The sequence below is a fragment of the Canis lupus genome, chromosome 4 (assembly GCF_011100685.1).
Source record: "Canis lupus familiaris isolate Mischka breed German Shepherd chromosome 4, alternate assembly UU_Cfam_GSD_1.0, whole genome shotgun sequence".
Taxonomy (NCBI): domain Eukaryota; kingdom Metazoa; phylum Chordata; class Mammalia; order Carnivora; family Canidae; genus Canis; species Canis lupus.
Window position 1 is genome coordinate 114385 of NC_049225.1, and position 18835 is coordinate 133219.

Below are 18835 nucleotides of genomic sequence, written 5' to 3' on the forward strand. Positions count from 1 at the left end.
AAAGGGTGGCAGAATGGATAAGAAAAACAATATCCATTGGGGTCATGTTGGTGGCTCAGTGGCTGAGCATCTGCCTTTGGCTCAGGTCATGATCTCTGGGTTTTGGGTTTGAGTCCTGGATCAGGCTCCCCACAGCAAGCCTGCTTCTCCATCTATGTCTCTGCCTCTATCTGTTTATCTCTCATGAATAAGTAAAATATTAAAGAAAAGAAAAACAATATCCATCTAAAGATGCCAACAGGAGTCTCACTTCAGACCTAAAGACTCATAAAGATTGAAAATGAAGGATTAAAAAAAATTCACCATACAAGGAAAAGCAAAACAACAACAACAACAACAACAACAACAAACAACAAAACAGTCCAGGATGGCAATACTTATATCAGACAGGACAGACTTTAAAACAAAGAGAGTAGCAAGAGACAAAGATGGTCATTACAAAATAATAAAGGCATTAATCCATAAGAGGATATGGCAATTATAAATATCTTGATCATATGCTATAAAACTAGAAATAAATCACAAGAAATAAGTGAAAATGTCACAAATATATGGAGACTCAACAACATACTACCAAACAGTCAACAGGGTAATTAAAGGAGAAATAACAAAATGCATAGACACAAATATAAATGACAACACAATGGTCCAAAATTTTGGGAAGGCAGCAAAAGCAGTTCTAAGAGAGAAATATATAGGGTTATCAGCCTACCTCAAGAATCAAAATAAAGCTCCAATAAACAATTTAACATGTCTACGGAACTAGAAAAATCCCAAGTATTTTTCAAAGAACTACAACAAATAATACTGAAATTTGTAGGAAACCACAAAAGACTGAATAGCCAACACAATCTTGAGAGCGAATAACAAAAGCTAAAAGTGTCATGGTTCCAGATTTCAAGATATATTGCAAAACTGTACTAATAAAAAAACTATGGCACTGGTACAAAAAATCAACACATAAATCAAAAGAACAAAAGAGAGAGTTCAGAAACAAACATAGGATTAAATGGTCAATTAATCTATGAATAAAGAGGCAAGAATATGCAATGGAGAAAAGATAGTCCTTCGATAAATGGTGCTGTGAAAATTGGATAGCTACATGAAAAAGAAGGAAATTAGACCACTTTTTAACACCACACACAAACTCAAAATGGATTAAAGAACTCAACATAAGACCTGAAACCATAAAAACCCTAGAAGAGAGCACAGGCAGTAATTTCCCTGGCATCAGCCATAGCACTATTTTTCTAGATATGTCTGCTGAGACAAAGAAACAACATCAAAAATAAACTATTGGGACTATGTCAAAATAAAAAGCTTTTACACAGCAAATATAATTATCAACAAAACAAAATGACAACCTACTGAATGGGAGAAGATATTTACAAATGATATATGTAATAAAGTATTAATATCCAAAATATATAAGGAATTTATACAACTTAATACCAAAAAAGCCAAACAATCCAATTAAAAAATGGGCAAATGACATACATACATTTCTCCAAATACATATAGATGGCCAACAGACACATGAAAATATGTTCAACATCACTAATTATCAGGGAAACGCAAATTAGAACCACAATGAGATATCACTATAAACCTGTCAGAATGGCTAAAACCAAAAATACAAGATACAAAAAGTTTTAGCAGGACATATAGAAAAAGGAACCCTCTTGCACTGTTGGTGGGAATGCAAGAGGAGCAGCCACTGTGGAAAGAGTATGGAGGTTGCTCAAAAGCTTAAAAGTAGAAATATCTTATGATCCAATAATGCACTATTATTTACCCCCAAAACACAAAAACACTAATTTGAAAAGATGTATGCACCCATATGTTTACCACAGCATTATTTGTGATAGTCAAGATTTGGAAGCAAATTAAATGCCCATCAATAGACAAATGGATTAGAAAGTATTATGTATATACATACACACACACACGGAATATTATATAGCCATAAAAAGGAGGAGGTGTGCCATTTGAGAAAACATGGATTAACCTAGAGGGTATTGTGTGAAGTGAAATACCTCAGACAAATACTTAAGTGGAAGTTTTTAAAAATGAGTAAACAAACAAAAAGCAAAATGAGATGCATAAATCCGGACCACTAACTGGTGGTTGTCACAGGAGAGGAGTGTGGGGTGTTGGGCAAAATGGTGAAGGGAAGTGTGAGATATAGACTTCTAGTTATTGAATGAGTAGGCCATAAGAATGAATGCCCAGCGTGAAGAATACAGTTAAAGATGGTGTAAGAGCAGTGTGTCAGGACAGGCCGTAGCTACACTTGTGGTGAACATAGTATAATATATGGTCTTAAAAAATATATATATATATTTATATTTATAAAAAACATATATATATATATATAGTCTTGTTGAATCACTATGTTGTACACCTGAAGCTAATGTAACCTTGTGTGTCAACTATATATACATACATAGCTCCTGAAAAATCCTTGGATTTTTCTTTTAAACAAACATTTAATGAGCACATTACCTGCTGGACTGACACTAGCTAATTTCACCTACAATATCACAGCTAAGTAAAATCTTGGTTATTTCTGCTCTCACCACAACTCTGTATACTTATTATTCAATGAAGGAATATCTCTGGTCGCTGAAATTGGACCCAATTTTTATTATCTTAACTACACCACAAGCACAATCTGATTTTACCTTCTCAAGCCTGAATGTCATTGGAAAAAAATAAAGCCTAGAAGAACCATTGGATAAAAACAGAGTACTGCATGTATAACCCAAAATTGGTTCCACACACCAATTTCTATATTTTTGATTCATAACTAAAGGATTCCTTGGTTAGTTCTCTGTTCATCTGAATGTGAAACAGCTCCCTTGCCAAGGTGATTTTCTCCTGGCAACCAACTCTTGAGTAAATATCAGAAGGATACTAGTTTGACCCAACTTACAATTCATCTGATTAAATTTGAAGTGGGTGATCCATTATTAAATAAAAGTCGAAGAACCTTCCTTCCATTTCATTTCTTGTGATTACATGCACCTGCCACATGGCTGAACAGCAAAATAACACTCCACATATAGCAGACTAGTTCTCATAATTTCCGCCTGTGTCTATCTGGACAAATCACCCATTTCAATGTATTCTTTAGTGAGTCATATACAAAGTATATCTATGATGGCTTTTTAAAAAGCTTTTATTTATTTATCTGACACAGAGAAAGAGAGCATAAGCAAGAGGAGTGGCAGGCAGAGGCAGAAGCAGGCTTCTTAGTGAGCGGGAGCCCAATGCAGGGCTGGATCCCAGGACCTGAGATCATGGCCCGAGCCCAAGGCAGATGCTTAACTGATGCAGCCACCCAGATGCCCCTCTATCATGGCTCTCAAGATATTTAGGTTGAAACAGCGCTTTAAATAAGGGAACAGAGAAATTCAGTACATGTAAAAAAAAAAGTTTAGCCAGGAGTGGTAAGGAGTTCCTCCCTGTATATTACATATAGATCTATTGGAGCAAAGAGAAAAAGAATATTCGACCCTCCTACACATGACAGGCTGTATGATATATTAGAAAGGGAATGAATGTGAATTAATTGGAAACTGCAGATTCCATTCCAAGCCCCCATCCTGCTGTGCACCATCTATTTGGCCAGATATAAATAACAACCTCTCCAAATGTTTTATTCATATTTGTAAAACTGATAAAAAAAGATCCTGACTTACCCACTTCAGGGAATTGCTAAGGGAATCCAAGAGATAATAGAAATTGCCTTCATAAAATCTTAAAAGCCACGTAAGCATTTAAACCCACCATTCCAAGTTTTTCTTTTATTTATTTTTTTAAGATTTTATTCATTTATTCATGAGAAACACAGAGAGGAGAGAGAGAGAGAGAGGCAGAGACACAGGCAGAGGGAGAAGTAGGCTCCTCACGGGGAGCCTGAGGTGGGACTCGATCTCGGGACTCCAGATCAGCCCCTGGGCTGAAGGCAGCGCTAAACCGCTGAGCTATCCGGGCTGCCCCCAAGTTTTCCTTTTAGGAGAAGGTAGGTGAGAATCACAGTAAAGAATATTTCAGCAGGAGTGAGGAGACCTAGCTAGACCTCTGGCTCTGCCCCAGAGTAGCTGTGTGATTCTCCAACACAGCATGCACCCTTCTCGAATTTCTGCTGCTTACCTATAAAAGGTGGAAAAGTCTGATGGAATATTTAAAAATCACAGATTTTAGAACCTGAACATTTGGCAGAGTACCATATATTGCGCAAAACTCTTTTTCCCTCCAGATTTTTTATTTCAAGAGAAAAATGACTTAAAGTCAGAGGGACCTGTAGCTGCTGCCAATGCCATGTGTCCACCTTTAGAAATTTTAATCACAGATTATTGGGGGTAGTCAAAGAGGAAAGCAACTTAACATGCTTTGGCACAACCTTAATTGCATGATAAATGTACTTCCAAATAACTCTGACCAAATTCCACTGGCTTTTAATTCAAGGATATAGTGATCTTTCATATTCTTTAGACATTCTGAATGCATCTTAAATACACATTACGAAAGCCATTATCTATACCTGAAAAGGCTTCCTGCTGGAAAGATTGAGGCGTTTCCTTATCCATCTGTTGCCTTGATTCCCAAATATCTGCCACAGCAGCTGTCTCTTGTGTTACTCCAAACTCTCTGGTAGATGGCCAGCCTATAAATATGCTTTCCACACATGTGGTAATATAAGCGGAAGGTGCAGCCCCCTGCATCGGTGGCATTGAGGACAGGGCTGAGTAAAGTAGCTCTGTTTTGGGAAACCTGTGGCTCCGAAGATTCTATGTAGAGATAGTGTCCTTTAGCTGTGCCCAAGGTATGAGCCTTCATTGGCCCTGTATTAAGTGTTGAAGTTGGACCGTGCTTCCTGGTCCAATCAACGTCGTCTTCTGTATCTTGTTCCCAGTTACAGATTCCATTTTCAAAGTTACATTGGAACTCAGGTACTGAAATTGGCATGAAATAACAACAAAAAAATAATTAAGGACAAAAAACATGATTAAGAATACTTGTTGATATTTGGCTCCTGCCAAGGTTAATGATTTTAATGTTTTTTAAATGTGACACTAAAAGTTTTTAAAAAGTGAATAAATCCTAGATTTATATCAAGTAATAATATTTTATAGACTGGGGGGGCATTACTTCAGCCATTATTTTCCAAATGCCTTTTATACCCATCCTTCACCATTTCCAGCACTATAACTTTATGCAAATGATGAGGGCACCATGGCTGACTCAATACTATAAACTTCTGGCTCAGTCGATTTCAACCTTAGCCAAATGTCCCAATCACCAGTGAATGTTAAAAATCAAAACAAAACAAAAAACATGAAGTTCCAGAACTTATCTTGAGGGATGTTGATTTATTTTTTTAAAGATTTATTTATTTTAGAGAGAGAAAAGGGGGGTCAGGGGACAGAGGGAGAGATAATCTCAAGCAGGCTCTCCACTGAGCACAGAGCCCTACAGGGGCTCAGTCTCACAACCCTGAGATTATGACCTGAGCCGAAATCAAGAGTTGGATGCTGAACCAACTGAGCCACCCCAGCCCCCCCAGAGATGTTGACTGAACTGCCACAAATAGTGCGGTTAAACATCAAGATAATTCATTATCTCCCTTGGCGATTCTAACATGCAGAACTGAAGAGTCATACTTTAATAGAGTCCAATCTTTCAGAATCACCTGATGTGTACAGCATAATTGCTTGCTCCATGGCGAAGCTCCATACCAGCACTACCTGGTTAGATATGGGGGACCGAGCAATCCATATTTTTAACAAGTACTCAACATGATCCTGATGCCAGCATTTTCCAGACCTCAGGCTGAAAAACTCCTCCCTTTGGTTTCATCTTGCCCCAATTCCACATTTCCCTCCATCAGTGCCAGAAAGACCATTCTTCTGCCTTCCATGGCAATTTATCATTTTCTTCCTGTACATACATGCTCATTTAATCCAAACTGAAATCTAAGCTCTTCTTTCAAGCTTTACCTTTCCCAAGTTAAATTAACTTCCTGTTTGTCCCTGGCCAGCCTTTTCTTAGCATACACCACCTTCCCCACTTGCCTTAAACACCTCACTCCTCTCTCCTTCTCTATTTATGCCTCCTGTTGTGCTGCGGGCTCTTGGCAGCATCTCCTGAGAGGCAGTCTTTTCTTCTCACTGGATTGCAGCTCCTTTGAGCTGGAGCTTTTAAGCTTAAAACTCCTTCCAGGCACTAGAAAAATTCAAAGCACTTATAAAGGATTGACTAGCCCCTCGTCACCTAGCTTATCTACCACAATTTCCAGAATATAGTAATGTAGTCATTTTCAGGATGTGAACATTTTGTTGACAACAAGGATTTGTTTTTAGAATAAAAACATTTAGCATTATTTGGGTAGAAGGAACAGAAGTTAGAATTAATGCATAGTTTTACATTTTAGCTTCATTCACCGAAGTTAATATTTTTTAAACATATAAATGTCAGCTGTCCTTTCACTATTCATCTTAGTAAATGCACTTGGTGCCAAAGGGGAATAAATATTCTGAAACAATAAATATAAGCAAATGTGGATAAATGCAGCCGGGCTAGAACAAATCATCTGTCTTTGAAAACCACAGAACAGGAGCTTAGAACTAATGATGGGAGCCCAGTGAGTAAATGTCAAATGGGAGATGAGCTTTTGTTTGATATTTCCTCACTTGTGACTAATCAAGCCCAGCTGTGACGTGAACTGAGGACCCACAGCATACTCTCCGGGTGTCAATCTTTGGCTGTGGAGCAGAAGGAGAATGTCAAGCTGCTAAGTTTTTTGACATAAAACTGGCACTAAAGCCAACAGATTTTGATATTGCCTGTCTTCATATTGACTGTATGTTCAATCTCTATTTTGAAAGGGAATGCACGTAGCTCCACCTTCAAATAAAAAAACCCTATCTCTAAATGTAGGAAGATTTAGGAAATAAAACATAGATTTCTGGATGCCTAATGCTTTCTATGGAATCCAGGAACACATTTATATGGAAAGCTGCGAGAGAAACTGACACTCTGATACCACTACTGTTCTCTTTCACTAATATTTAGTCACAAGTAGTATTTTGATTATTATAGTTGTACTGACATAACTCCATTCTAAGTTAATAGTAGTTTTAAGGATAATTTGCTTTTTTTTTTTTTTTTTTTTTTGAGGAGTGGGCTTCGGAGAGCTTCAGAAAGATGAAAAAGCTTTATAAAGCCGCAAAAATAAATTACCTTGGGGACAAGTTACACTTCTTATGTTAGCCATTGTCTAAATTATCAACTTTATTCATATCCACTCAAAGAATTAGTTGTGTAATGAGATGCATGGTAATTCTGACTTCAATCCACCTGACTGTATCAAAGATCACATATATGCAGCATGCTGTACAATAATTTATATGGAAATTTCTTAATGCAGTGTTTCCTATGATGCACCAAGCATTTTATGGCTTCACTTTGGTTTATAATTAGCCTCTCAATGTAATAGGCATATAGCTTGAATTTTAAGAATTGTTGCTATTTCTGGACAAAGAAAGATGCAAATTCTTTTTCTGATTGATTTTGTAATTGAAGTAAAAAACAGCTATAAGCTTCTGATTCATTTTCAGGAGCAAGTGCAATGGGCACTACCTGGTGCTAGGTTTATTAAATTATAAAATGTATACAATCATCAGATACCATAAACTTTCTGGTAATTTAAACCAGAAACTCAAGACTTACCTTTGACACAGCACTCCCTGCTCCCTATAGCCAAAACATCATCAAATGTCCCTCCTAAGTATTTCCCCAAACATCAGTCCCTCCATCTCCATCACTGCCGCTGTGATACAGGCTGCCCACCCCTCCTCAGTGGATTATCGCAATGGCCTCATGATGGGTCTCCCAAATCCACTCTCCTCCAATCCACTTATCACTCTGTATCTACACTGACATGTTTTAATATGCCAATTTTATTATACCACTTTCCTTCTTAAAAACCCTCAAATGAAGAAAAACTTTCCTAATATAGACTATAAATATCTGCAAATCTGGCCTCCTTCACATTTCTGTCCTTATACTGCACCCTATCTCTCCTTCACCTCCTCGCTCCTACCGCACTGGCTGGCCTCCATCTGCTACACGGTCACATATCAGGGCTTTTGCATATATATGCTTTGACTTTTTTATTTTCAGATCTCAGCTAAGTCATCTCCTTTAGAAAGTTTAATACCATTATTATAAAGTCACCGCACTCCTCTCCATATCTCCCATCAAAGCTTCCAGTTTGTATTTTTTTTTAATTTTTTTATTTATTTATGATAGTCTCACAGAGAGAGAGAGAGAGGCAGAGACACAGGCAGAGGGAGAAGCAGGCTCCATGCACCGGGAGCCCGATGTGGGATTCGATCCCGGGTCTCCAGGATTGCGCCCTGGGCCAAAGGCAGGCGCCAAACCGCTGCGCCACCCAGGGATCCCTAGTTTGTATTTTTAAAACAATATTTGAATAATATCTACTTCTCAATTAGACTGTAAATTCCATGAGATCTGAAACTCAGTCATTGTGGTTAGCACTTTATCTATAGTATCTAGTTAATAAGTCCACATAACAAATATCGGTTACCTGATTAATCAACCACTCATCACGGTCGTCAACTCTGGAACAATGCTTCCTGTCTTTGCCTTGATTGGCTAGAAAACAGTGAACAAATCAAGATCTCCACTGTAAAAATACGATGGACCAAAATAATAATAATAATAACAACAACAACAACAACAAAGCACTTACCACAGTCAACCTCATCAGTATGATCACCACAATCATCTACCAAATCACATAACAGAAGTTTTTCTATGCAAGCCTTGCTGCGTCGACACCAGAAAAAGTCCGGCTCTTCACAGCTCTCTGCAGGAAGAGAAAGGGTACAATTTTCAAATCTGATGTCATCAATAGCTGAGACTCCGTCATAAATGCCAAGACTGACTTTATCTAGTGACAAATGGAAGGGCTGAGTAAGGCGTCCAAGCTGAATAGTGGCCTGTGACCACTGGTTGCCCTGGTTACACAATACTCTCCAGAGTACTGTAGAGTCATTGGAATCTTCCACATGTAGCTGTAGCTCAGCTGCTCCCACTGACAGACCATGGTCATAAAACCTGAAAAAGAACAAACACAAGGAATGGAAATGATTTATTGCATAGACTAAATATTTAACTTATAGGCTCTTCCACTCAGTCAACCGTTGATTAATAATTAGCTACAATGGACGCCTTTATTTCTTGCAGTAATCATTGCTGCTCATATGCGAGAGCTTATCTGCTGAGGTGCATACTCTGGCTCCAGGACCCTGGGAGCCTTTCTCAAGGAGTTCCATCTAGAACAGAGGAGGCAGAGTTAATTAAATTATAATCCACTGTTGGAGGGAAAGAGTCTCTTTCATCTAAAGAAAGAACACAACAAATACTGATAATGTGCTTCTAAGTAAAATGCTAATTGTATAAATATAACAGTACCTATTTTTAAAGGCAAACCAAGGGCAAATCATAAAGTCTAACAAATGCAGAAGTACACCTGCAACCACCGGGTTGCTGGGGTAGCTGACCACAGTTTTTAGTATTTACCAGAAGGAAAGTATGCATCCAGGTCCTGCCTGGCTAAACGTTGGGCTCTGGAGTTTGGCAACTTGTGACAAGCTTCTGCTTTCTTCAGAATGAACGTAAAATGCCCTATTGAGATACAAATACAAATTGTAAGTTAGCCGACTGAGTTGAGGCACCTGCCTCTTAACCTTGTACTAAGCTCTGTGTCTGACTAAAATTAAGACTATACAATCAAAAATCAATAAATATGATGAGTCAAATTTGCTCTTATGAAAACTAAACTAGTATCTACCTCCAGGTTGAAAATCATGCAAAAAGTTAATTTAAGTGAATTCAGCCAAAAGCATATCTATACTCCTTCCCCACCACCCTTAAAGGAGTCATTTCACACTAACAACATAAACGTAATTGACACTATTTAGCTATTTGTCACACTATTTGTTGCAGTAACATAGAGCTTTAAATGCTTATCTTTCTCTTAACAGGCCTGACCAAGGGTGAACAAAAGCCTCTCCTTGCTTATTACCTTCAGTTGTGTTGGGAGTATGATCCCTAGGTGGAGCCTGTTGCTCAAATTCAGCCGAAAGGTTACTTCTAGAGTTCCATACCCAATCAAAATGGTCACGACTAATTGCTCAAACCAACCACAGCTATCTGCTTCAAAGTCACATTTGGAGCCTGAAAAACAAAATGTGACTCCTAGGATGGCTCTCCAGAGTATTCATATAGTTTAGAATCGTAAAGCTCAACTGAAATCACCTTGTTATACTTCTCTAAGTACATTAAAGGATATATTTGAGGAAAAAATGGATCCTATCTGATCTGAAAGAACTAAAAACCAGAGTTGTGCTTTCCATACTGAAAAATTAATAAAGCAGAATTATCAATTTAAGAAGTTACATTTTTACCAAATAATTTTTCAAAGAAACAGCATTATTCAGCTATATTGAGTATAGAATTGCCAAGGTCTACCTAATTTATTCGATACTCATGTTATTTCTCTGCCACTATGACATTATTTGGAAGACTTCATTGTTCCTACAGATTATTTTATACTAAAATATGAAAAGTAGCTACTTCAAAAAGATTAAAATTTGAAAAACCAAGATTATTATAATTAATATTACGTTCACCACCAATTTTGTAGAGCTTAATATTTCCCAAAGTATTATATGCATTGCATAATATTTATAGGGCAGAATAATTTGACCCACTTTTCAGGAAATAGGTAAGAAATAGTTAATTTCCACAAAGCCATTAGAAAAGAGGAAGAGAAAGTCAGGACTGAGAAGTTATAATAATAGTATGAATTATAGCTAATATTTAATAGATACCTATGTCATAGACCCTGTACTAAACACTTTATATAGATCCAACTTTCACAATAGCCCAAGGAAGAAAGGAAAGTTCAGGGAAGTTATTAATCTAACTAAGGTCATAGAGTTAGGAAACTATGTAAATGGATTGAAATCCAAAGATTTTTCACTCCAATGATAATTATGACAAGTTAGGGGAAAAATACTAAGAATATTTAAAACTACATTTTTATAGGCCATCTCTGTTTATAAATACATAATATATAAATAACTCATAAATATACCTAGATTTCAGTGGTTTCAAAGTATGTAGTTGCCATTTCAATCCCTGAGAAAGTAATGCTTTTGATTCCTTTTTCAGACAATTAAAAAAAAACAAAGGGGGACACCTGAATGGCTCAGTGGTTGAGCATCTGCCTTCGGCTCAGGGCATGATCTCAGGTCCAGAGATCAAGTCCCACATTAGGTTCCTGCAGGGAGCCTGCTTCTCCCTCTGCCTATGTCTCTGCCTCTCTGTCTCTCATGAATAAATAAAATCTTAAAAAAAAAAGATCCAGGAGTTCTTTTATGAAAATACAGAAAGAAAACAAGTTATTGCTACTATGGAATAGCTATCACACATAGTTACCTGGAAAGGGAGCCTTATTGTCTATTGTCTGCTATCCAAGAAGATACCAATGTAGAAATAAATGAATATACTAATGGTGGTAAAATTTCAGAAACCACTGTGGCAATTTTCTAGTTTTATTAGATAAGATCCATCAAAGACAGCAATTTTTAACAGATGCTTTGCTGCTAAAATTTAAATACGCCTATCTAATATACTGTGTTCCCAAATATTTAGATTTCTATACACATTTTAAAAACTCACCTCAAAAAAAAATAAAAAAAATAAAAACTCACCTCAGCTGTTCAGAGATGTAATAAACCAGCTGAAATTAATTTAGCTAGCTGTTAACCAAATATACACTTCATAAGAACAGCTATTAAAAATTCTGTATGTCGGGACTCCTGGGTGGCTCATCAGTTAAGCAACTGCCATCAGTTCAGGTCGTGATCCCAGGGTCCAGGATTGAGTCCCACATTGGGTTCCCTGCAAGGAGCCTGCTTCTTCCTCTGCCTAAGTCTCTGTCTCTCTCTAAGTGTTGTTCGTAAATAAATGAATAAATAATCTTAAAAAAACAGTCTTTTCTGACTTAGAGATATAATATTCTGGGTAAATTTTAACAATTGAGGTTCAAAGATTGTTCACTTTTCTGGAGCCTCACTATTGACTTTCTTAATTATCATCATTATCAGAAACAGCATAATTTGCAAGAATCATAGTTATCACTACTTCAGGGTTTATTGTATACCAAGCTTTGTGCTAGAAGCTGTTATGCTCATCATAGGATAACTGTTGACATAGTTTCTTTTTTAATTTTTTAAGATATTATTTATTTATTCATGAGAGAGACAGAGAGAGGCAGAGACGTAGGCAGAGGGAGAAGCAAGATTCCCACAGGAGCCTGATGCAGGACTCGATCCCAGACCCCAGGATCATGCCCTGAGCCAGAGGTGGACGCTCAACCACTGACCCACCCAGGTGTCCCTGACATAAAGTTTCTAAAACTTATTTGTCTATTTCTATTTCTATGGATATGAGTAAAAAACCTAGTGACTCTATAGCAGCTTTTAATTATTTTCAGTAAAATTACTCTTGTTGCCACTATTAGTTATATAAATATAATTATAGTAGCTACCCCCAAGGAAAGGATGTTAGGGGATATTTGGTAGAAAGACACACAGGTCCATCACCCTACACTATCACTGTCACGTTGAGAGCTTTTCACTAGGAGAGAAGAAATTAAATTTATGTAGGAGCCAAGGAACCTTGGCAGGGTGATGGATACAGAATCAGATGGTCTTGTATCAGACTCACTGTTAGAACTTCTTTGATGGTTTGAGATGATTCCTACAGAGAATCATGTATAAGAAATAAACATGAAATGAGCAAAGCACTGGAGCTGATAATTTGGGTCTCATGCAAAGACTTAAAAATTTAAAGAAGGGTACTCTTTGATATATACCCAAAGGAGCCCAAAACACATCCACACAAAAAACTGTACATGGCAATTCCTAACTGCCAAAACATGGAAGCAAAAAAAAAAAAAAAAAAAAAAAAAAAAACAGTCCCTCAATAGGTGAATGGACAAACCGTACTATACCCAGACAGTGGAGTGTTATTCAGCACTAAAAATAAATGAGCTATCAATCCATGAAAAGCCATGGAGGAAACTTAAATGCATGTTACTAAGTGAAAGAAACCAGGCTGAAAAGGCTCCATACTGTAGGCTTTCAACTATTTAACATTCTGGAAAAGGCAAAAATATGAAAAGAGTAAAAGGAGGAGTGGTTGCCAGAATTTAGAGGTGGGGGGGGAAGGCTGATGAGGTGATTCATCACACAATACAAGAGCAATGTCATGAAAATACTTTGTATGATACCATATTGACAAATAGATTTTACCACACATTCTTCCAAACCCACAGAATGTATCACACCAAGAGTGGATCATAATGGGCTTTGAGTAATTATGATGTATCAGTGTCGATTCATCAGTTGTGACAAATGCCCCCCTCCCCTGCCCGCTGGGAAATCTGATGTAGGAGACGCTCTCTCTCTCTCTCTCTGTCTGTCTGTGTGTGTGTGTGTGTGTGTGTGTGTGTGTGTGTGTGTTTAGGGCAGGAGAGGTATGTGGGAAATCTCTACTTTTTCCTCAACTTTTCTGTGACTTGAAAACTGTTCTGAAAAAAAAAAAGTCCTAATAATTAATTAGTTGAGCTGCAGAAGAAAAGTCTGAGCTAGCAGAGGTTAGTTCATGAGGTTTAAGGAAAGAAGCCATCTCTATGACATAAAAGTGCAAGGTGAAGCAGCAAGTGCTGATGCAGAAGCTGCAGCAAGGTATCCAGAAGTTGTAGCAAAGAGAATTAATGAAGGCAGCCACACTGAACCGCAGATTTTCAATGTAGATTAAACAGCCTCATAGTGGACATTAGGACCTTCATAGCTAGAGAGAAGTCAATGTCTGGCTTTAAAGCATCAAAGGACAGGCTGACTCTCTAAGTTAGGGGCTAATGCAGCTGGTGACTTTAAGCCAAAGCCAATACTCATTTACTGTTATGAAATTCCTAGGGCCCTTCAGAATTATGCTAAATCCCTTCTATCTGTGCTCTATAAATGGAACTGCAAAGCCTAGGTGACCGTACATCTATTTATGACATGGTTTCTTGAATGTTTTAAGTCCACTGTTGAACTGACTGCTCAGAAAAAAAAAAGATTCGTTTCAAAATATGACTGCTCACTAACAACGCACCTGGGCACCCAAGGGCTTTGACAGAGAAGTACAGTGAGATTAATGCTGTTTTTCTACCTCTAATACAACATCCATTCTGCAGCCCATGGATCAAGTGGTCATTTTCAACTTTCAAGGCTTAATATTTAAGAAACACATTTCATACAGCTATAGATGCCATAGATACTGATTTCTCTGATGGATGTGGGAAAAGTCCATTGAAAGCCTTCTGGAAAGGACTGACCACGCTAAATGCTATTAAGAACATTTGTGATTCGTGAGAAGCATTCAAAATATCAACAGAAATAGGAATTTGGAAGAAGTTGACTCTAAACCCCAGGGATGACTTTGAGGGGCTCAAGACTTCAGTGGAGGAAATAACTGCAGATGGGGTGGAAACAGCAGGAGAACTAGAATTAGAGGTAGAACCTGAAGTTGTGACTGAACTGCTGCAATCTCATAATAAAACTTGGATGAAATAAGTCAGTTAGAAAAAGATCAATACCATATCATCTCTGTTATATGTGGAATTTAAGAAATAAGACAGATGAACATAGGGGAAGGGAAAACAAAAAAAGAAGCAAGCCACAGGAGACTCTTAGCTACAGAGAACAAACTGAGGGCTGCTGGAGGGGAGATGGGTGAATTGGGTGATGAGTATTATTGGTTGCACTTGTGATGAGCACATGATTTTATACATTAGTAATGAATCACTGTACTCTACTTCTGAAACCAATATTGAACCACATGCTAAACAACTAGAATCTAAGCAAAAACTTAAAATTTTTAAAAAAGTACTAATGCCAAAAATGATGGCTTTAAAAGTGGGGGGAAAAACTTGAACAGATTAGGAGTTGCTTCTTATGGATGAAAAAAGAAAGTGATTTCTTGAGACGTAACCTATTCCTACTCCTGGGAAAGAATCTGTAAAGACTGTTGAAATGGCAATAAGGGATTCAGAATATTACATAAACTTAGTTGATAAAGCAGCAGCAAGTTTTGAGAAGACTGACTCCAATTTTGAAAGAGGTTGTACTGCGGGTAAGATGCTATCAAATAGCACCATATCCTACAGAGAACTGTTCATGAAAGGAAGAGCCAATTGATGTAGCAAATTTCATTGCTGTCTGATTTTAGCAAATTGGCACAACTACTCCAACCTTCAGTGACTACCACCCAGACCAGGCAGCAGCAATCAACGTAGAAGCAGGACCTTCCACCAACAAACAATTATGACTCCTTGAAAATTTGTATGATAGAATTTTCTAACAATAAAGTACTTTTTAATTAAGGTATGTACATTGTTTCTTTAGACATAATACTACTGCACACTTAACAGGCTAAGGTATAGTGCAAACATAATTTTTATATGCACTGGAAAAGCAAAGAATTGATTTTATTGTGATACTTGCTTAGCTGCAGTGGTCTGGAACAAAAACCACAATATCTCTGAGGCATAGTTATGATAACTGTAAGTCCACTAGGTTAACTCTCCCTGTTTATCTCTCTTTCTTGCTAGATTTCATGACCCTCCTTGAAAGTTACATGAAGGAGGACAAAAGTTATTTGAGTGTTCTAGTACATTGAGGTTCTACTTTATTTGATTTGATTAAGCAGAGGTTATTATAAGCTTTAAATGCATTAAAACTATGCATACTATTTTAGAATATGTCCTCTACTCATAGTATTTCTTTGAGCTTCAGGCTTTTTCACGCATTCAAAAGGAGTTATAATAATTTTGGAGTTGTAATGTTAAAATAACAGTAGTCTTCATCAAAAGTTAATATTCATTAGTTATTTAAAGCATAAAATAGTCAAATATTTGTAAAAGTACCATGAAATCAAAAAGACTGCTATATGAATAAATAGATGAAATCTTTTAAAGGACACCAATGCACAAACAGTAACACTTTACATTCAAAATTATTGCATTTGAAGTAGCAATTATTAATTACATTATTCTACACATGGTTTTAAGGGTCTCCTGTAATCTGACCAGCAGAGGTACTATTGGGACATAATTCTCCAGGGTCTCTCATGTTTCTGCATGTCCTATAAGCTGAGCCATTAACTGCCCCTTTGTTCCAGACCATCCTTTTAAGGATATTAAAATAGTAAATGCTCATGAAAAATAGAGGTAGTGACTCCATCTATAAGAGAGGGCAAATTATTATCTTGTATAATATAATAAGGAAAATGTACTCCTCTTAAACATAGGTCAGACACATTTGCTTGAATCCCACTATAAGATTTGGGTTCCATAAACACAGGCTTTCTTAGCTGTGATGCATAACCTATTTCTCATGCATATCAGCCTGGGCCCCTCTGAGCTGCTCCTGGGACTCAGGGAGCAAGAGGAACTAAGGCAAACAGGACATTTTTGCTGGGTGTTACACCATTAATAATGAATCCTTTAGTCTCTGAACCAGAAGTCTCACCTATTTTGGCAGCATCCATAGAACTACACAGGCTAACTTGCTAGCTTATAAGTAAAGTTTCAGACTCTTCACATTTCTCAACACATCCTACATTAAATATTATGTATATACATATAAAATACATAAATATATATATATATATATATATATATATATATATATAGTGCTCACCAATAGGGAGCCTAAAATCTAGCATGGGAAATTTATAAACAGGAAATTATGACAACAGAATAACAAGTACTCATTCATTCACTCTTCATTCATTTGACAAAGATGTACTGCGTACACACTATATGTTTGGCACAGGTATAGTGTCTTCTAAGAAGACAGAAAAGTAAAATGGGGAAAAGAAAACAGAAAAAAATCTCTGTCTTCATGACATTTAAATAATGTGAGTGAGAAAGGTAGGGATACTAGGTGAGATATTGAAAAACAAAAGAAATAGGTAAGACATATATAATTCATTTAATGATAATCATATTAAAAGTTGTAGCACCTAGGACATAATAGTCTGTGGTAATAGTTAATAAAGAATGAATGATGTACCCGAAATCCAATTTATCAATGTTTCTTTTAATGGATCACATTTTTGGTGTCAAGTTTAAGAACTATTTGCATAATCCTGTATTCTAAAGATTTTATTCATTTAATGATAATAAGGCAAAAAAAAAGAGAAAGGGTTACAACAGATTAGGGTTGAAAATTCACAGATGGTGATCAAGGAGGTGTCCTAGAAAACCTGGCAACTAGGTAAACTCAGAGCAATCACTTTAATTTTTTGGCTTTAATTTTGAGGTATTGGAAACAATTAGGGATGCTTTAACAAATTCTGACTTAATCCCATCCCCATGGCTACTGTACTGAGAAAAGATAAAAATAAGGTGACATCAGCAAGAAAAGGAGATTTCAAAAATTCCGATAAGGAATGATAATGGTCTGGACCAGGGAGGTAGTGAGGAGATAAAAACGAGGCATTCTGGTTATATTTTAAAGGCAGACATGATAGAAATAACTGGCATCAGTTACAAAATGTAAAAAAAAGATGAATCCATATGATTTTGAAGTCTTTGACCTGAGCATCTGAAACAATGGCAACGGGGGGCGGGCCAGGATGCAAAGGAGTGGGGTCCTCCACACACCGGCCCCACCAACACCCCTAGATAACTTTCAAACCATCCTGAACACCTCAAATTCGAACTGAGATGTAAAGAACGCTACAGAGAGAAGGCTTTTCGCTTCTGACAAGGCAGGAAGGAGGAAAATAATAAAATAAAAAAGAATCCGGTGGGGGAGGGCCCGCGAGGAGCCGCCGAGGCCGGGGAGAGCGCCCCGCCCGGGAAGCGGGCACGTTGACAATCCCCACGACTCTTCCTGGACGGAAAGGCGCTCAGCAGGGAACCAGGTGGGATCCCGGGGCGCCGGGGGAGAGCAGCTCCAGCTGAGGCCCAGAGGGGACCAGAGTCACCCGGTCCAGGTGATATCCAGGTGGGGACCAGAGTTACCACGTCAGGGTGAGGCCCAGAGGGTTACGAGAATCACTAGGTCCAGGTGAGGCCCCGATGTGGAACTGAGTAACCAGGTCCCATGGTACCCATGTGAGGACCAGATTCACCAGGTCCAGGTGACGTTTCTGTGGGAACCAGTCACCTCGTCCAGGTGAGGCCCAGTGGGACCACAGTCACCAGGTCAGGGTGAGGTCCAGATGGTGACCAGAGTCACCAGGTCCAGGTGAGGCACAGTTGAGAAGAGAGTAACCAGGTCCCAATGATGCCCAGGTAAGAACCAGAGTCACCAGGTACAGGCGAGGCCCAAATATGGATCAGAGTCGTTTTGTTCCAGGTGAGGCCAGAAGGAAACCACAGGAACCAGGTCCAGGAGAGGCCCATATGGGAACCAGAGCCACCATATCCAGGTGAGGTCCAGGTGGGGACCACAGACACAAGGTCCAGGCGAGGCCCAGTTTGCAAAAAGATTCACCAAGTCCAGGTGAGACCCAGGTGGTGACCAGAGTCACCAGGTACAGGTGAGGACCCAGTAATGACCAGATTCACCAGGTCCAAGTGAAGCCCATGGGGGACCATAGTCACCAGGTAAGGGTGAGGCCCAGAGGGGGAACCAGAGTAAGCAGTTTAGTTTGAGGCCCAGAGTGGAAC

At 38.1% G+C, this 18835-nt stretch overlaps 1 protein-coding gene across 1 annotated transcript in view; it reads right to left on the bottom strand.

Annotated features, from left to right (window-relative positions):
- Positions 1 to 3965: 3965 nt before the first annotated feature.
- Positions 3966 to 18835, bottom strand: part of LOC119876175 (MAM and LDL-receptor class A domain-containing protein 1-like) — a 44265-nt gene continuing 29395 nt past the window's right edge. The window contains exons 5-6 of the mRNA XM_038533761.1: positions 8783 to 9196; positions 3966 to 4961 (exon numbers count right to left, since the gene is read on the bottom strand). Of these exons, the coding sequence (XP_038389689.1) occupies positions 4588 to 4961; positions 8783 to 9196 (788 nt within the window). The 3' untranslated portion in view covers positions 3966 to 4587. The remainder of the gene's footprint in view (positions 4962 to 8782; positions 9197 to 18835) is intronic.